The 20791-nt window shown below is 43.6% G+C and overlaps 1 protein-coding gene across 10 annotated transcripts in view; it reads left to right on the top strand.

The window, feature by feature from the left end:
* Window positions 1-20490, top strand: part of cpeb3 (cytoplasmic polyadenylation element binding protein 3) — a 40704-nt gene extending 20214 nt beyond the window's left edge. For 6 of the 10 annotated variants that reach the window (XM_071481323.1, XM_071481326.1, XM_071481324.1 and 3 more), the window contains 7 exons: window positions 2979-3002; window positions 5185-5352; window positions 6649-6738; window positions 15469-15587; window positions 15801-15915; window positions 16444-16625; window positions 18233-20490. In XM_071481323.1, coding sequence (XP_071337424.1) covers window positions 2979-3002; window positions 5185-5352; window positions 6649-6738; window positions 15469-15587; window positions 15801-15915; window positions 16444-16625; window positions 18233-18460 — 926 coding nt within the window. In that variant the 3' untranslated portion in view covers window positions 18461-20490. The remainder of the gene's footprint in view (window positions 1-2978; window positions 3003-5184; window positions 5353-6648; window positions 6739-15468; window positions 15588-15800; window positions 15916-16443; window positions 16626-18232) is intronic. The other 4 variants (XM_071481321.1, XM_071481319.1, XM_071481327.1 and 1 more) reach the window with 3 other exon arrangements.
* Window positions 20491-20791: the final 301 nt, after the last annotated feature.

Genomic DNA, 20791 nt, shown 5'->3' with positions numbered 1-20791 from the left:
TGCATAGGGCACACCTGCCTACCCTTTGCTAAGACCTGGATTCCCTGACACCATAAACCTTGGACAGTCCTTTTAGCGCTGGCAGTTGACTTGTGAATAGCACTTCCAAAAATACCCCAACATGTAAGACTAGACCCCCCCCCCCCCCCCCCCAACACACACACACACACACACACACACACACACACACACACACACACACACACACACACACACCCAGTGTTCCACCAGCCGGCAGATGACCAGCAGTGACAGGAGACGAGCCAGAGAGAGAAATCAGGTCTCTGTCCCACATGCTGCTACATGGATGCCACAAAGTTTTCCAGGCTAGGCTCTGCCCTTCTGAGTGGTCTTTATTTGTCTTTGGACGGGGTCAGGGATATGATTTCTACGGGGCTTGATTTCCTCTGGTTCTCTTAAGGCCAGTCACGTCTCCCATCCTTACATCCAAACCTCAGCAAAATATCAAGGACGTGTGGACCGACTGGTGATCAAACCAGATCCGCACAGCACTAGTTTCCTCTCTGGACATGTTCAGTTGGCCTACAGGATACAGACGAGGCGAGAGGATGTCTAACATAAAAAAAAACTTTCTCCATGAAACAGTTTCCTACTGTCACATCTTGACAACAGTGGTGCTCCTTCCTCATTTTGTTCTTTTCATCATTTGTATCCTCGGAGAACGTGTCTCAGATTGATGTTAAACTGTTGTGTCATGGGACTGCGCTCAGGCAAGCACAGATCTGCCCAGATCTTCCCAGTCTGTCAGAACTGGCTCTCTCTGTTGAAGCCTGTGATGCGTGTAGACAGGGAAGCTTTGGTTTCGACTTTAAAGTATTTTCCTTGGTGTTTCTTCTTCATTTCGTCCCATTAGCTCTGAGGCTTCATGCTGTGAGAATCTGCAAAGGCATTGCTTTCTGTGGATGGTGATGGTAACTTGAAGCACTTGAAGTAAAGAAGAAAAGGTGGAGTAAGCGTAGGTCCTCAATCCAGATTTATTGGTGTTGCTCACTTGATAGCTTAGTGGAGGTGTCTGAGGCTTTGAAGCCGAGCAGAGATGGAGACATCAAACTCATCACGCCCAGAGGAATCACCTAGCTTCCTTTAAAACATTTTCTCTCTCTTTCTCTCTCCCCGCCATCACACAGTTTGAAGTTGGTACTTATTCTTAACCCTCACTTTTCTCCTTCCTCCTCTCCCTCACGGTATTGTATTGTATTCCCTCTCACTGGGGCATCTGACGGTTTCCCAGTGAAACGTTTTCTTCATTTTGCCCTGGTTGCTAGGTGACTTTGTTTCTGCCAAGGCCAGACGGTGAGAGTGCAAAGCTGCAGAGAGACTGCCTGGATTTTCTTTTTTTTTTTTTTTTGGATTGCAGAGCCAGATCTTTTTTAATGAAAACATAGCAAGGGAGAAGAGGCTCAGAGACAATATATTCCCTGAGAGAAGCCAGAGGGCCAAGTCATACAATGGGGGCTCTCACAATGCAAAGGCCCATATTGGTTTTTGAGGCGATGAGTCTGCTTTGAGACTGATGAGTTTAGAGGAGCAGGCAGATCTGTTTAGTACTGTGTTAAACCCCCCCGCTGTTTGTTGGAATTTGCACCGTCTTAAGACACATGTTGCCCCCTCTGCAGTTGCATTCACCGCACAGCCAGTTGTCATTTGTGACAGTATGTCACAGATTAGAGAAACACTCAAACGCAATCCTGAAACAAGTTGTGGTGTTTTTTGGGTTTTTTCTCACATAAAACTTGAGGCACATTGAGTGTGAAAGTTAATTCTTAATCTTAGAGACAGTAGTCTCACAAAACAACAAAACTAAAGTCTACTTGTTAGCCTTTTTCAGAACTTTTGAATGAAAGTTGACATGAAAAAACAAATTAGAAATAATGTTTAGTCTCAGTGTCCACTTACTAGCTTCACCCTAAGCTTTCAAGTGAATTTCCTGGTCTTTCTCAGCAGATTGTGTTTGCATAGTCAAGGAGATAGCGTGGTGACAAATGAGTCATTTTGTCATGTGATTACAAGTAGTTATGTAGGTGGAACGATTGTGAGATACAGTTTAAGCCTTGACTTACTGAAAATACTGTTGCTCATTTTGACAAAAAAAAACCTTTTTAGTAGTCTGAAGCTACATTTGAGAAAAGTCCACAGATGACACCAGTGAAATCTGCAACTGTTATCTCAAATTTGTCAGATTTCATATGAGTCATTGCAGTGAAACGAGAGTTAAAAAGATAAGACGGAGATCATTTTGAGGACTGGAACATGTGACCAGCTGATTAGATAGAAGTGATCACAGTGCTGTACTTTCGCCTTGCTATAGATTTCGATCTGCGCAGTCCTGTCATCACCCCCCCCACCCTCCTCTCTGCATGTTATCCTCCCGTCCCAGAACCCTGAGGCTGCCAGCCACCTCCACACTCTCTCCTTATCCTGTGGGAAGTTTCCACTCACACCTGGCCTGCCATACCTGACCCGAGAGCAGCTTTTAATATTTCACCGAGGCCATGATAATGACTAACCTGCTCTACCTTCAGCCCTTCGTGCACTCAGCTTTATGGCCTCATTTGTGAATATTCACTGAAGATTAGCACGAACGCAAGCCATCGCAGGTTCATTAAGCTGAGATGTGAATCTCTTGCTACGGGGCGTTGCATTAGGCTGCTAAATATCTCGGCCATTTCCGTGGTTAAACCCCCCCCCCCTCGTGCAGCATCTGCATGTGTCTGTTGCCAAGGCAGGTGCAGCAGGTTTACTGTGGGGTGGTGCCAGGCCGCAATAATCACCCCCCTCCTGTTGCTGAAGCTTAGGTGTGGCCATCTGTGGTTTCACTGTTGCCTTAGAGATGTTCCTGGTTTTAGTTTATTTCCACAAAACCCATGTCTCTGTATCTCTTTTCCTACCCTTCCTGCCCCAACCCTCTGTCTGTCCTTGTGTCTCTCTCCCCCAACCCCCACTATGCTGACAAGCAGCCCGGAGCTATGGCCGCAGAAGAGGTAACGTGTGGCATTTTCTCTGGGGTTCTGCTTGCCATGCCGGCCGTGTCTCTCTCCGAGGCTGAGGGGGGTCTCAGTGTGGTGTCACTCTGCTTTTCATCTGTGCTGTGATTGAATGAAATCATATTAATTTCGACACACCGTTTTCCATGTCGTGCATTTAATCAAGATGGGACAAGGGTCCACCAAATTTGTCTATATGAATCTTGTTTTGCTTGATGGTGAGAGGGAAAAAAACAGTCTGCCAATTTTCTTTTTTCTCCATTCTGAGTCAGTGTTCTACCTCTAATATTTATATGAACAACACTGCAAAGCAGGGATGATGTATTGCAAATCCATCCCATCACACAAAAAACATATGATCTGTTTGCAGCATCTGGTACAACATGGATGCACTGCCCTTTTTTCCACTGTCAACTGCAGTATGATTCCGCTAAATGTTACAGCATGTCTAGTTGCAGTGCTTCCAAATTGAACTCTGACGAAGGCGTACGCTGACTCAGAAGTGATTCATCATCTGGATGGCAAAGATGGGTGCTTCCAACATGGCTCATCTCTGATTTGTTGTGCTTCTTAACTAATTGTGTCTTTCTTCAGCAAGGAGGGAGGCTGCTGTGTGACATTTATCACTGCAATATTGGGCTGGGGTTATATGTTGTAATTGTAGTATGGCACAATGAATAATGTCTGAATCAAATTGGGGGTTCATGAGGTGCTGACATAAACATGCATAGGACAAAAGAAAGTACAGTATTCATTACTGTGTGGAAATTTAATGTCTTACCACATTTATCACAAGGTCAAACATCAACCCTGCTAAAGAAAGAGAGACAAATGTGGTTGTACATATTCCATTTGGACACGCAACACCACAATCAGAAAATACACTAAAATATTACTAAGACCAGTGGAAGCCACTCAGTGGGAAATGTAGTTTTTTTAGACTTCCACAGGTCTGATGTGTGCGACTGGGAGAAAATACCATGACCATTGTCATTACTGGCTGATGAACTGTCCCTCCATCCCTCATTATGTGCTGCGGTTCAGCATGTTTCCTCAGGTCACAGAGACTGTTAACTTCATGACGATTAGGAGCAGGAGTCACCAGCAAGTTCTCAAGACAACATTTTGATATCATGTCGTGGCCAAAATTATGTGAACACCTGGACATTACACTCAAATGAGACTGTTGAACCTCTTATTTTAAACACAGAGGAATGAATATGCTGCTTTAACAACACCGACCAGTCTGGGAAACATTTTATGTTCACGAGAGTCACATACTTTTGGCTGTATAGTGTTTTTTTTTTTTTTTCTTTGTTTTTTGTATTAGTTCCCTTTTGCTTTTTTTAAATTATCACATAACATATTAATTTCACCTGTGGTAAAAGATGAGAGATTTTCAGGATTAAAAAGGACATTGCAGTTGTGGCTTTAAACCACTGCACCCAATGAAAAAAGGCTGATCACCTGGGAATCACATATTATTATTATTATTATACATGTTATTGAGAGATTTCTGATATAGTCTGATCAGGTTTTATTATGCCTGGCAACAACAATGGCCAGAGGCATTATATTTTCAGATGCTGACAGACCTGAAAAAACTGATGTCAAAGGTCAAGGTCATGGTGACCATACAAAACACATTTTTGGCCATAACTCAAGAATTCCCACACTAATTATGCAACAATTTATAACACAAACATATGACAGGAAAAGATTATGAAGTGATGACATTTTATATCCAAAAGGTCAAAGGTCAACTTCACTGTGACATCATAATGATCTGCAAAAACACCATTATTCAACGCCGTAACTCAGGAACAGACAGAGAGAGATTGTGATCATATTTCCTGCAACTTGACAGGTTGTCGGAGGCAAACAACCGCGAGGTGGTAATTCTAGTTTAGCGTGATTATAAAATGAGAGTCAGACTGGATGTGTTTAGAGGTTGAGGAAAGGCAGACAATTGTCTCCCAGAGTTTAGTCAGGATTGTGGTTGTAACCTCAATATCCAAACTGATTCTGCTACTTTAACGGTTTCCAGATGTGATTAATTCACTCTGTCTCTCACACCCTCCCTCCCTTCTTACTTCACACTCTTGTACCTCTCTGTCCTCCCCCGTTATCCCTGTCTGTCTTCCTGGTGTCCGTTTTTTCTCTTTTCCTCTCCTCCCAGGTCGTTCCTGTCTTTTTCCCTTTGAAGATGGTTTCCTCGACGACGGCCATGGTGACCCCTCCTTGACCCCGGGCCTGAACTCACCAACCCGCTGTCAGAACGGAGAGAGGATGGAGCGCTACTCCAGGAAGGTCTTCGTCGGAGGCCTTCCCCCCGACATAGATGAAGGTGAAAAAAAAGGATTTACACATGAGAGAAAGTTTTGACTCAGTTATTTTTCTGCACTGCCCTGCTGCAGTACAGCCTTTGTTTATTAACAGTTACACAGAAGTATTTGAGGCTGGTTTAAGAGCACCTTGACACTCCTTGTTAAGGATAATAAACTTACACACTATTTAGTCACAGTAAAACCTTGTGGAAAAGCCTGGGTTTGCTGTACAGTTTGAACATTTTACAGCAATGACTCAGACTTTTGACAGTTAAAGGAGTAGTTTGACATTATGCTTATTCACTTTCTTGCCAGGAGTTAGCTGAGCATAGCACAAAAACTGGAAACAAATGGAAAAATAGTCCGTCACATCACCTCCTGAAAAACCATGGGCCATTTTTATGGTACTGTGGTTTTTGTATGGATTAAAACAAGACATAATGTTATTATCTTCAAACAGAGCTAGGCCAGCTGTCTCCCCTGTTTCCAGTCTTTGTGCTAAGCTAACCAGCTGCCTGTGGTAGACAAATATTCACCACACAGACACGAGAGAGATCTTGATCATTTCATCAGACTCTTGGGAAGTAAGATAATAAGACTGTTTTCCAAATTGTTGAAGTATAATTTTAAGGATACCTTTACAGTCCAGTACAATTTTATCCCGACTTTAGTCACTGTAAACTTGTAATAGATGTTTTTAGTTTGGTTGTGTAGTGTTAAACTTTTACACTAATGAGTCTTAACCAGTAACCACATTGCTGGTAGTCTATCTGAGTAAAAATGTCCTTTGGTGACCAGACCTAGGCCACAGTAATTTCTGACTTTACATGCAGTATTTGCCTCAGAGAAATGTTAATAAAAACCAAAAATATATTTATAAAGTCATTGCAAAATCACTTGCAGTGTTTTAATCTACTGTCTGTGACCGGTTATTGTATGCTATAGACCTGTAATTGTTTCCACGAGCTCTGGAGCATGTCAAAGGGTTTAAGGTTAATATGGAGTGTTTACTTTCATATGCGTCTACACCCCTGAACTAGCACATGAGTGGATGCACAATACGTGCCTTTAGCTGGCTGAAAAATTCATGAGTTTCCACAGCACGAGCTCAGCCCAGTGCAGACTGGATGTGCTCGGCCTGTGGTCCTGTTTAATGCAGTGGCTACTACTGCAGCAGGAACATGGCAAAAAATAGAAACTGTGCCTGTCTCAGCACCGGCTGTGCCTCTGCATAGAGTCCTTCATGTGCATATTGCATGAGCAGACATGAACGTTATGTTATCATGTCGTGAACATATCATTTTTCACTTTTACAGATGAAATCACCAACAGTTTCCGCCGCTATGGGCACCTGGTGGTCGACTGGCCCCACAAAGCTGAGAGCAAATCCTACTTCCCACCTAAAGGTAACAACCGTTTCTCACAGCATAATCTGTTTTCCCATTAGATCAAAGTCTACACCAATAAATATCACCTCGGGTGCATCGCCTTCATAGAGTTTTATAAAGAATCATATTACCCAGAATTCTTGGCTCATGCTGGGCAAGCTCAGAGGTATCTGTTTATCTGAGTAACTCCCTGCAGTCATCTCACAGAAGGACTCACCGTGTATAATGACTCCATAACTAGCCAGCAGGAGTTTTGACCCAAGAAGTGTTTGTTTGAGTGAGTACCTGAGGAGGGTGAAAGTTTTTCACTTTTCTGTGCAGCCTCTTAGGTGTCGTTTTTTGGAAGGTGATCAGAGGAGCACAACCCTCTTCCAAGCCCTCTGCAACACGCCCAGGAGTTGCCGTGTGTCATATTAGGGAAGCTGTTATAGACGCTCTGGAAATAACTGACATTCCATAGGCAGATGGTAATATGCTACATCTGGAGGACCTGCGAAACTCTCTGCCAGTTTTTCCCCCACTCTCAATTTTCAACATCCCCTTTTTTTTTTTTTTTTTTTAGCTCGGGAGGATTATTTTGAATAGGCTAGGCTCTACTAATATCCAAAGCCAAGAGGAAAAATGCAGCATCCTTTTAGGGGAATGAATGAGCATACAGTGGCTGGAGGACGCCGCCATGTAAGGGGAGGAGACGTGAAGCTAGTGATTTGTGTAGAATTCATCTCTCACTCTAATTTAAACCCCGCCCTCCAGTCCAAAACTCCAGGGAAACTGCTAAAATATCCTGTTTATATCACTCTCTCCATTTTCACTGGCAGTGGACTTTGGACAGACGCCCAGTGACAGAGTTCTTAGCGCTAATAACTTCAGGGTTGAGAGCAAGTGCATATCTGCGTGTGTATGGGAGCGTGTCCTTCTGTTGTGTGGACCGTGTAATGGCTGATTTACAAATGTGGGATTCACATCGAGAGGTCAGCAGCCTCTCCCCGTGTTAAACGTCCTTCCAAGCTTGACCAAATGGAAGATAGTTGTCACTTTCCTTTCCATCCTGCTTCACATTTAACTACTGGCAGTGTGCGTCTGGACAGTTATGAAAGTGTTTTGGTTTAGAGATGACTCATATTGTGGCTTAGTCCGACTTCAGGGACAGAATAAGGACTGGAGGAAGTAGGAACTAGCTGCGCTCTTTGCTACTATTTTTCTATACATATTTTTAAAATCCAATTCAGGTTCTGTTATTTTCTTGTCATCATTATCAGGCATCATCTGTCTGCAACCTTTCTATGCCTTTGACACAATGTTAAAAGTTAAAATGTCATGATATTGATTTCATGATATATACGGCCTTTGTTTGCGGAAGAAGAGAGGCTCTTTTATCATTTTCTCATTACATTCTTTTTATTTTCTTTCTTTGTGAGAATCATTGTTAAATTAAATCAAATGGTTACATCAAATAGTCACATTAATGACACCAATTTTGTTCGTTCAGCGACTGAATGGTTGTGGCTGGAACAAGACGTTCCATTTTGTTATATCAGCCATAAATTTAGCAATTTGTAATAACACTTTGGTGCAATTTGGTGGTTATGAGAAAAAATATTGAGTAGAGTGTGTTTGATCACTGATAGTTCAGTGTGCAGGAAAAATTGTGCTCCAATTCTTCCTGCACACCAACTAAGTAGTTTTATTTTGAAATATTCCAGGAGGGTGTTGCAGTTTTTTTTTTTAATGAAGGGGAGGGTCCATTAAAATATTACATCAGGGATTGAAACATAAAATTCAGCCCACCCTACTCATTTTTGCACAGCCCCTAATGTACCATGAAATACCTTTTGCTGTCACTTCTTACACTGCTGATATTTTACAGTGGATTGTTATAAATCTGACATTTTTATCGCTCAGTTCTCTGGAACTAAATCATCCACATTGGATCCGGCACCAGTTTGATGATTCAATTTGAAGTGTTAATGTCCACAAGAAAATATATATTTGTGGTTTTAAGAACCAAAAATCCTCTCAGTGTAGTTGCTTCTCTCTCGAGCTCTAGTAAGCAGTAAGTGAGGATCTGAGCCTCTCTTCTGATTGGCTGACTGTTCTGAGTGATCAAATAAAAATATAGCAGATTTCAGGTAAACACTCAGAGAAACCAAATCCTGCAAGGTTGGAGGGTGGGTCCAAGTGAACGGTGGCTGCTTTGTTGTGACATCACAAAGTTCCAGAAGTCCTGACGGCTGGTTTTAAGGCTCAGTTTCTGGATACAAGCTGTGTGCATTTCTCTGTGGACTGAGGCTTTGATACTTTCACAGTATTAATATAGAACCTAGACCTGCTTCATAATCAATAAAGACATGAAATCTCACTTCATAAAATATGGGACCTTTAAAGCTAAACAGAGATAAAAAGAGAGAGACTATTATACTTGTATTTATTGGGTGGCCAGAAACATGGCTCCAAATAAATGCTAGTGTCTGCTGGATTACCAACACATTTGTCATATCACCTTTATGAGGAGACAATATGTCAATGTTGTGTTTAACATCTTGTTCCAATCCCCACAAATGGCCAATAATTGTACCAGTGTTATCATAAAAAATACCATATAACAATACCTAAAAAAAAAAAAAAAAAAAAAGGATGACCAATGTGCTCTGGTCACTGTGGTGCTGTTGCTCACACCCTATCTTATTGCCTGCTGTTGTAAACTGTAGTTAGCAATAAGCTTGAAATGTTAGGGAGCTATTTCTGTCTGTGATTGGGGAGAGAAGGAGGAGGAGGAGGCCATGCTGTCTGTACGCAGGAGCCTGAGCGCTGGGAGCTATAAACTGCTACAAATGCTAACGCTCACGTCAGACTGCAGTAACTGTGTGTGTCACTCGTTCGAAGGCTTCAAAAGGTTACAACTGAAGTTTGCTTTTCGACTGCAGCCAGTCATCATCAGCCCTTCTTATAATGTCATGAGGCAAAATGTAAATTCAAAACAGAAGTCTGTGTTTTCTCTCTTTTTCTGTGTAACGTGAATGCAGCCGGGCTGGAAGAGAGGCAGCAGGGAAGGGCTGCAGGGGCAACAGTTGCAGTGTGACATCCTGCTGCGTTTCTCAGGCCTCAGTTTATCTTGTTGGATTATATCCAGTGAGTGACTTCTTCAAATTGAGATGATTAGCGATGCTTGGTTTCACCCCCTCCTCTCCTCTATGACTGACTACTCCCCAATTGCTCCTAACCCTCAGGGTCCGTATTTGTTTTGAGCAGAGCAGATGCTTGTGTCTCCCTCCATCCATCCTGCCAAGTCCTCCAAGTTGTCGTCTTCTTCTTCTTCTTCTCCCCTCATCGTGTGAGCTGCTGTCAGCAGTTGGTCTGTTTACATTTTGTGGCAGAGTTACAGCCCTCTGCAGATTTCTTCCTCCCTCCCTACTCTCATGGGATATATCGTATACATGGAGGTTTGGTTTTCACGGAAAACTGCCTCCAGACTTTTGGAGCAGAAGTGTGTGGGCACGTGTGTGTGTTTGTACCTCGTAAAAAGTTTTTGTGCAGGTTTGTTCCCATGTTTCTCAGATAGCGTGGCGCTGATTTATTTCTCGGCCCTGCTGGTCACTGGGGCTGATCAATGTGGAATACATCTGTAGTCGGATGCTGAGCGTGAAAAGATAAGCCTGGATTTAAATGTCACTATTAAAGCCAGAGAGATGTGACTGTGCTCGCTCAGTTGATCCATTCATCATGGATTGGATTTCAGCAAAGTCAGCATAACTTTCAGTAAATGAGGTTATGGAGAGAATAGGATCTCAAAGTGAGTCTTTGATATAGCAGTGCAGAGATGTTTGTACACCACTTAGTGACAATATCTCTGCCAAGAACGAAACTATCAGCTAGCTCCAATTACCAACTGAACACTGTCTTTCAATCTGTCTTCAGAATCAAAAGTGTTTGAATAATTAGCATTTTGTGTAGGTTTCTTTGTCTTGAACTCTGATATGTTGCGTTTGATTTTCATGCTTGGAATAGTGAAACATTAGAAAGACACTTATTTTTAATCTTGCAGAGCGTTAGACCAGAAGATTGACATCTCTCTCATGTCTGTGTGATGAATAGAAAGATACAACCAGCAGCTGTTGGCTCGGCTTAGCTTAGCTTAGCCTAGCTCTTTCCAAGGGTAACCAAATCTGGCTAACACCACCTATTAAAATCACTAATTAACATGTTACATCTCGTTTAATCCACACAGGAACTGAAGTGTAAAGATGACATGTTGTGGTCTTATGGAAGATTATGTCACAGACTAGTTTTTGGAGAGTAGGCTGAGAAGATTTATACCACTAACACTTGTACACAGAATATGAAGCTAAAGCCAAGAGATGGTTAGGCTAGCTTGGCACTAGCTTTTACCGTTCTGTTTTTATGCAGATTAAATTTACAAAAGTGCTTACAAGTGTTAATTAATGAGCTTTGGAGGTGCTGGTTGGCAGATTTTTGTTACTTCTAGCAGTCCACCCACTTTGTGAAGGTACAGACATGAGAGTGGTCTCAAACTATTTCATTAATACCTGTCTCCTATTTACCCTAGTAAAGCTTAGCCTCATACTAATTTTAGGTAGCTGTTTGTGGTTAAGTGGTAACAATTAGTGAGTGAATGTCTCTGTTTTTACAGTAATTGTCATCAGGTTGCTGTTGAGGTAACCGTTTGTCTCCCCATGAGTCAAACTGGAAAAGACTTGGTCCCGCATGAGGTCATGGGTTTGCCGGCGCGACCCCAGGCGGCGCTGTGCCTATCGTTTGTCCGTAAACGCTGCTCTTTTTGGATGGAAAATGCTGCGGATGTACGTGCTCTCTCCCTCCCCGGACAGTGCTGGGAGCTCAGCAGCAAAGCTCTATAAATCTCAGGCACGAGCCACTGCAGATCTGCGCTGTCCTCCCGTGGTGTAAGCCTCTGCACTGCGCAAGACTGATGGAAAAAGAGACAGATCCCAGCAGCGTTCAGACTAAATATCAGCGCTCCAGAGTGGCATGGTGCCCTATGGAATCTGTGCAGTCCGCTTTAATGGGAGGCTTTAGGCTTTTTTACAGTTTTGTATAACACACATCTGTAACCTGGGATGTTGACATCTTATTCTGATCATCTGATCTGATCTTATTCCAGTTAAATTGAAGTGTAATGCAGTCTGTGTGCATGAATTAGAGCTGCACACAATAAGAGGTCTTTATGAAACTCTGAAGTTTTAATTTTAACACTGATCTCTATTAATTATTATTATAATTAAAGTTTGCCTCAATTGTAAATTCAGTGTCACACTCACAGGTTTTAATGAGTACTGTTATCAGTACTACTACAGTACGATCAGTGTGATTGAGTGTAGGATCGTCTGTCTTTCCATATCTGTTGCATCAGTTTTGTATCTTTCTAACAGTAGCTGCTCTGCGTCTGTCTCTGCCTTTATATCCCCCCGACTCCTCCTGCTCCCCATCCCCTCCCATGTATTTTCAAACTCTCTGTTTGTGAGGCAGTCATTCATGCTCTCCTCTCCTTCCTAACTTTTCTCACTTTTTTCTCCTCCTCTCTTTCCATGTGTCTCACTCCTCTCCCCCTCCTTCCTTTCCCTCTCTCTCTCTCTCTCTCTCTCTCTCTTTCTCTGCCCCTCTCCTGCCCTGGGTCATGGAACACGCTGTTCCCTCCTTCAGACTGTACGAGTTGCTGGCTAGCTCTGCCTTTTCATGCCGTCTGTGTGTATGTGTGTCTGTGTGTGTGAGAGACTGCAGTTGTTTTTCTCTAAGGGGGGATGTCAGTGCTAAACCACATGATTTCTCCCAATGACAAACCCTCTTTATGTAACCCAGCAACACAGAGACAGGGGTCTTATGTCGGGTGATGACGAAGCACGTGGAGGAAGATGACGAAGCACAAAATCCTCTTTATGTCGAGTCTAATTGTGTGTTTCTTGCGGCTGGTCCAGAGAGGAGTTGGTCACTCAAAGAAGCTGATTGTGATTAGATTTGCATTGAGGATATTTAGTTTTGCCTGTGATGGAGCAGCTTGTTAGTTGATGTTAGAGAAGACATGAGAGACCCACTGAGGTTATTAGTCTGTTACTTGACTCTACAGGACTCATAATGAAAACTACTAGAAACTTTTAATTAGTAAGAGCCTCTGTGGCTACTTTGCATAACACTAGATGCATACAATCACTTTACAGTGCGTATATTAATGTGTTAGCACGGAGCACAATGTAATATTGATCCAAGAGGGACACATGGAGGATTATGGCGTCTATGTGTCATTACTCAGTGACTGTGTTTCAGTCCTTGTGAGGACATGCACACATCCTCATGCACCTGTTTCTTCCCACTCACCATCTTTCCTTTGCTTACCGTCATTGTTACCATTGTCATGACATTTTTTAATTTCTTCTGCTGATGGAAGATTCCTGTTCATATTCATATTCCTATTTAAATTGCTATTCCTGTTCTTATTCATATCCATATTCATATTCCTGTTCCTATTCCTGTTCTTACTCCTATCCCAGTTCATATTCATATTCATATCCCTTTTATATTTTCAAGGATTTTTCATTTTAGGCTGTAAATTCTTTTTTATTCTCATTTTCAATGATTTGCCTGAAGTCACATTATTACAGGAACAAAATGATTTCTGTTGACAGAATTATGACATTGTAGACTCAACATCTGTTGCAGATGCCTGAATGTGAGGTACAAAGGTCTCTCTTTGCGCCCCACATTCAGGCACTGTCGGCTGTCTGTCACCATTTTGGTTTCTAATGCTCTCTCTTAATGTTTCTCTCGCTTCTATTTAGAGGTACAATTATCCTTATTATTATAAGATTTTTATTATCTTTTAATATTTTGTTTATATTCATGTTTCATACATTAATTTAAGAAAATTGTAGTAAAAAAAAAAAATTTATTTCTACAATCAATGGTTTCAAACCCAAAGATGCTCACTTTACTGTCATATGTGAAGAGGATGAGGTATGAATCCTCACATTTTGAAGCTGGAACCAGGAAAAAATGACAACAGTTTTATGTCTGGTGGCTGCCTGTTTTTTCATCCTTTTCTCATCTCTGCACATACATGGTTTTCTGCACATCGACGTCATCGTGTTCTAATACTGAAGCTTTGTATATCACATGGTGATCTACAGAATGGTCTGCACATATAGACGCAAATGTCATAATTGTCATCGCTGCTCTAGGCAGTCACGTCAGTGTGACGTGGCATTTGTCACATGCGTCAGAACACACACACAGTCACACACAGACAAAAGCCCCCCCCCCCCGGTGGCAGCTGTTTGAGCCCTCATCAGGACACACGCCTGCGTACGCACCTGCTTTCATCCACTCTACCTTTGATGCTTGCTGCCTTTTCTTTCTTGTCCTGCCTTTATTCACCCCCGCTCCCCCTCCCTCTACAGCAGCACACACACACCCTCCCTCCGTCATTGCCCTGATACACACACTCAGACGTATCCACATACCACAGTTGACTGGGTCTGTCGAGTCAGGCGTTTTTTTTCTCCCTCCTTTCCCCTCATCTCATCTGCAGCAGTTCCACTCAGGAATGTTAAAAACATGACAGTTGCACATTCCTCCTCTGTGCCATTTTCACTCATGCATTTGTTGACATAAGCTTTTGTGTGTGTGTGTGTGTGTGTGTGTGTGTGCGACACTGAGAGACGGTCTCTAAACGCCGGCTTCTTAAACGACACCGGAAAACACATGGCTTTCGTAGCAGTCTCAAGAGACACTACAAACGGAGTAATTGGAAGTTGGAGACGGAGTGTACTCCAGTAGAAACAATTCATCGTGTGTATATGTGATCGTGTGCACTTGTGCCTACCTACCAATCCCGCTCAGACAGCAGCTCATATTCCCCTGACTCATGGGTGCCACGGGTGGTGCTGGGCTTCTGCTAACATAATCAGAGCAATGCACTTATAATTTGCAACCCATGCAGAGATGACTGCGTGCACCAGTGTCTGCAGCAAACGTATTCACTCTGATCTTCTGGCTGTCAAAAAGTGGATTTGTCCTCTCAACTCTTTTTGTTTCATCCTCTCTCAGAGTGTTGTGTTCATTTCGTTCAGCCCATAAATCAGAGCGCTGTTGCTCGCCGACCCCTGTAGCAGTGTGTGATGGATGTAGCCTCACTGAATCGGCTCTGTGTCTCCCAAAACGGCTTAATAGCTCTGACCTTGGATAAGGTCTCTGCTCTCCATGCTAAATAATTCAATAGTACAGAGTGACTGTCTGAATTACTCTTTCTTTCTGCCTTGAGACATCACCAAACTCTCTCCACCTGAGCCACCTTTCAGGGCAGATCTGCAGTGTGTTAGGCTGATCAATTTTGCATGGTTCCTGTAGGAGAGGGGCACTCTCAGCCATTTAATTTGAGGCAGGTGGAGCGTCTTATGGAGGCAGACCAAGGCAAATGAGGACAGGCCACAAGGTCGTACAGTATGTCTGTGTGGAGAAGAAGTTGTCTGAAACTATGAATAACAATGGGGAAAAGTGTGAGGCTCAGTCATGTGATTGTGACTCGTATAATGTAGACAGTGTAAAAAAATAAAAATAAATTTAAAAAAATAAGATACTCGAATGTTTATGATTTCTTGCCCAGAGGACAGAGTTTAAAGTGTCATAGTCACAAGGTTACGACTATTAAATGCAACAGATATAGTTTCTGTTGATGGGCATCGTCTCATCTTTTTCTTAAGATCCATTTCCTTTTCTTTTCAGGCTACGCCTTCCTGCTGTTCCAGGAAGAGACCTCTGTTCAGGCTTTGATTGACGCCTGCATCGAGGAGGACGGCAAGCTCTACCTGTGTGTGTCCAGTCCTACCATTAAAGACAAACCGGTGAGTGGCAGACATTCGTCTAGTAAAATGAAATAAGGAGGTTTGTGTTGGGACATGTCCACCTTTTCCCCATCTCATCTTAAACAACAGTTCAGTTTTAGGATCCAGAATTTTTGCTTAGAAGTGTGAGACCAGCTGAAATCTTTTAGGAAGGCTAAAACATATACAGAAAGTTAGTTTTACGTACTGATTTTTTTCTTCTTTCCTGTGCAGGTCCAGATCCGTCCCTGGAACCTGAGCGACAGTGACTTTGTCATGGACGGCTCCCAGCCTCTGGACCCCCGCAAGACCATCTTTGTAGGGGGAGTGCCGCGGCCTCTGCGTGCAGGTAACTGACTAATCTTTCTTCTTTTTTTTTTTTTTTTTTTTTTTTGAGATCCCCAAAATCCTCCAAATTGGATTCCCTAACATCGACTGGCATGGAGCGCAGAGGCTGGAGGCTGTAATGAAAAGTTCTCCCTGTGAGAAAGCAATCCTCTACTTGGGTTTCCAGGACGCGGGCCAAGTGGTCGTCATGTTAAGAATTCATGGTGTAATGGAAGGCTCAGTCTTTCTGTTCTTGGGATAAACATTGCTGGCTTGTCTGCAATGTGACCCCAACTAATTATACCAGCAGATTGAGACGCTGCTCTGATTAATAGTGCAGTCGGGTGGATTTTTACATCAGTTAATAACAGCGTCAAACACAAAAGTTAAAGCTTCTCTTTAGGTTTTTTTAAGAGACGCTGAAGGCTTTTCAGTTTGAGAACAAAAGCAAGGGCAAAACGGTCTTTAACTCACAGAAACTCCTGAGAGGACTGACTGCAGCACTAATCATCTCTCCCCCTCTCATCTCTTCCTCCCTTCCTCTCCTCAGTGGAGCTGGCCATGATCATGGACCGGCTGTACGGAGGTGTTTGCTATGCTGGCATCGACACCGACCCCGAGCTCAAATACCCAAAGGGAGCCGGCCGCGTGGCCTTCTCCAATCAGCAGAGCTACATTGCTGCCATCAGCGCTCGCTTCGTTCAGCTGCAGCACAATGACATTGACAAAAGGGTGAGCGGGTTCATGCACTTCATTCACAATATCCTTCCTCTGAAAGAAAGCAGCATCCCCACCACAGCTGAGGTTTGCACAGTCACTCCTATGGCATGCAGCAGAGCTGAACTCTGCCTGAGCCCTCTCCCATGTATCAGAGCTTTCATTATAGCGGGTTTTCAGCCAACTGCTCAGCACAGCCTACAATAATGGAAGGCCAGGCCTGGCTGTGTAATCACCCAGGCCTTTGGGTGCGGGAGTCCCGACTGATGTTTCAAATTGCAGACACATAGGGTTGGTTTAATTATAGTAGTTCCCTATACATGTATATCCACCAGGGCTGTGCTGCAGCCTGCTTATTTTAGGCACGCCGGCCAATTGTAGCGGGACAGATCGTGACCAAGAGAGACTGGTTGTCGGCCAGGAAGCCGAGCCTCTTTAGGGCGGGGCGGGGCGGTCCACCCCACCTCAGCTATCACCATCTATCTTCAGTGGGGGGCTCTTTGTGTCTTTATTTTGACTGGAACTGGGTGATGTTCCTTTAAAAATGAGTCACAACAAAAACGTATATTTAACAGCCTTTTGTTTTTCATTTTTCATTTAATTTTCCAGATTCAAGCCAACTTAATAGAGGTCAGCAACGAAAATGACTTATGTTGACAGAAATAACACTGTTAAAGGACCTGTATTCGTTGGAGGAAGTGGAGGACATCCACGAGAATCTCAGAGCCGTGGTTTGGAACAAAGATTCTTGTTGTTGCCACTTTTCTTTCTAATTTTCTCTTTCTCACCTTCAACATTAACAAATCCATAACAGAGCCCATCACCCCTGCCCAGCTTCATGTCCACTGAGTTGATATTGGTATTTGGCAGCATGGCAGCGCTGCCTGTGCTTCCTCTCAGCTCACTTGTGTACAGTTGTTGCTCACAGCGGTGGATGTTGCACTGCAGTCGTTGCAGAGTTTAGCTGAGAATGACGGCCTCCCGCTGTTGAAGGATTCGATAACCTTTCATTTTGTGGCCACACTATAACAAGGTTAGCGTCCGCCCCCTGCTCTCTCATGCACTGAGACATCTCCATGGAGACTGAGCTCTCATTTCTTGTCTCCCGGCTTAGTGGTCAAACTCATTTCGCTGGTGGACGGGAGGATACCTGCCTCGGCTTTATTTTAGAAAATTGCACAACAGGCTGGCGGCTTAAAGGGGCTCACACACCTGGATCGACATAGCTGCTATTTCTGCACATTTACGTACGATCTGTGTTGGGGTTTGCAGTGTATTGATATGGGATAGAAGAAGGCACAATAGTTAAATGGCTCAGAAGAAAAATTCTCTCCTGAAAAATATCCTCCTTTCATTTCAATCCTGAATGATTGATTGTCCTTACTGTTAGGGGGTCGAATGTGTTGAGATTTTCAAGTGGGCCATGAGTTGGAAAAGGTTGTTTGCTGTTTTAAGGAAACTTTAGACTTCAGGCTAAAGGAAAATCTAACTTAAGGTGTTTTGTGCAACTGGCCCCTGGAGTCTGTGAATACAAGATTAAGATACTTTAACTGGTTTTGTTTGATGTTTTGGTGTCTGTGGAAGATCATAAACTAAACTCTACCTGTCGCTCTCCTTCCCAGGTGGAGGTGAAGCCGTACGTCCTGGACGACCAGATGTGTGATGAGTGCCAGGGGGCGCGCTGTGGGGGGAAGTTTGCCCCCTTCTTCTGTGCCAACGTCACCTGCCTGCAGTACTACTGTGAGTACTGCTGGGCTAGCATCCACTCGCGAGCCGGCCGAGAGTTTCACAAGCCACTGGTGAAGGAAGGGGGCGACCGCCCTCGACACGTGTCCTTCCGCTGGAGCTGAGGGGGGTCATGAGTCAGCCCTGCCCCGGGGGAACCCACACCTGACCCCTGAAAAAAAACCTCCTGCACCCCCCTTCCCCCTCTGCCTCCCCACTACCTTACAGCCCGGGACAGAGCTGCAACCCCCCCCAACTCCCCGCTCTCCTCCACAGCCCCACCTACTCCACCCTGCTCCCCACAAACACCTCATGAAAAAAGCAAAAAGGAAACCATCAAACACATGGGACTTTGTTCATACCACACGGCTCTGAACTCATTGTCTAGTGTTCCCCTCTGATGAAGCTTTGTGGGGAAATGAAATGCGAAATCTATCAGCTTAGAATTTGCACTTTGGCACAAAATCTCACAAAACACACACACACACACACACATACACACACACACACACACACACACACACACACACAGGATGGTATGTTTAGACACCTGGCTACTTTCAGTTCCCCGTTCTGTTGACTGGGTGGTGTGGTACGTCCTGTTGGACCCCCCCCTTACTGAGACAGAGGTGGGACCATACAAATATTTAAAAAAAAAAGTATATATTTTTTTGTTTTGTACCTATCTATACATATATAGATAATTTAATTTTTATGTAAAAGGAGCATGCACTTATTTTCAAAAGCTGTAGTTATATTGCCCCTAGTAAAAAATAATAATTACCAAAGGCAAATGAAATAAATGCATAGAGAAAAGCAAAATAGGTGGCATAAGATGTAGCAAGATGTAACAACTATCCAGTAGTGTGGGCCCGTATCGCCCAGAGTAAAAATAACACGGCTATATTCGCTCTCAATTTTGACTCTGAAAATATTAATACCTCATAACGCTCAATCAGATTAGTTTGCTTTCAATTTCTAGGTCTTTATTTTTATAATAACATTATTTTTTAGTGTTATGTAAATGTAATGCTGCAATAGCTTTGCTGCTAAATCCATGGTATAAACAGATACCATAAGTACTTTATTCAGGCTAGGGTGTAAAATAATATATAACTGGTCTAGAGAAGCAACTGGTGTTTTAGAACGACGAGCTATCATAGGGGGAGGGGGCGCCCCTAGACGACGATGGCTACCTTTGTGGGGGTCGGGGTGGGTCGCCCCTAACTGCATGTTTATTTCAATCAGGTTGCTGCATGCAATACACTTTTCAGTATCATGTCTACTATTCGATTCTGCCCATGTTTGCACAATAACACTATCGACGTACGTTCGACTCGCACGGAACTGGACAGAGACAAACAGGGAAGACTGGTGGAAGGAACGGCAGCGGCTCTGCGGGCCACGCCACGCGGCGCTTCCTGCACAAACAGGCGGTGAACACATCCAGACAACAGGGGAAAAAAAAAAAAAACAATTTTAATGATCACCAATCAAATTAAATGTAGGATTACCATTTAAAACTGTCTATGATAGGTGAAGTACTTTTTTGCAGTGATTGTTGATATAATTGTGCAATTTTTTATACCGTATGTAGTTAGGTCTGAGTATGCCTAGAACTGTGATTCGCTTTAACTGTCGTTTATGTCCGACATAGAAGTCCTGTGAAACTTCATAACTAGTGTATGCACACGTATATATGTTCTCTTGTACACACACTTGCACCAGTATACACGGAAGCCTCTCATGAACACACACACACACACGCACACACACACACACTTGGACGGACGGCTGTCTTTCTTACGCACACAAACAGGCCTAGAACACCGAGTCTGATCTGAAGAGAAGACACAACAATGTGAGCTTAAACTGAGAACTGAGGTTTTTTTTTTTTGGTTTCTTTTGTTTTGTTTGTTTGTTCCACCGTCGACAAAAAGCGCACGTTTACGTCCCAGAATGCAACCAAAGAGCTCACATGTTCGACTTTTAACAGACCACCTAACACCTGCGGCCTCCTGCAGAGGAGTAGATGAGGAGAGAGGGCAGTCGCGAAGAAGAATTTGGGGGGGGGGGGGGGGGGTAAAATGAAACATTGAAGCTACTGGAGACTTGAGGTTGATAAACTGAGCTCTGCACATGCTCTCACTACATGGCTGGGGGTGGGTGGGACGGGTGGGGGCTAACATCGAGTGTACAGGTGTGCAAGCTTGGGGGGGGGGGGGGGGGGGGGGGGCGGTGTTACCATATTTATCCAGATGTTTTTGTTTCCTGCAAAGCTTGAAGTAATGGACCTGCTTAAAAAAAAATGGTGGACATATATATTTTTTTGTTTTTATGGTGCGCAGTTCAAACAGGATTGGGTGGGTGGGTTTGTGGGGGGTGGGGGGTGGGGTGCAGGGGAGGTGTTTGGTAGTTGATGAATGCAATGCATAGAAAGTATTGGCTGCTGAAGA

The sequence above is a fragment of the Trachinotus anak genome, unplaced genomic scaffold (assembly GCF_046630095.1).
Source record: "Trachinotus anak isolate AG129_WGS33_773 ecotype Australia unplaced genomic scaffold, CSIRO_AGI_Tana_v1 ptg000007l, whole genome shotgun sequence".
In the NCBI taxonomy this organism is placed as follows: domain Eukaryota; kingdom Metazoa; phylum Chordata; class Actinopteri; order Carangiformes; family Carangidae; genus Trachinotus; species Trachinotus anak.
Note: the sequence above shows the minus strand (reverse complement) of the source record. Positions and strands in the feature narration are given on the sequence as shown.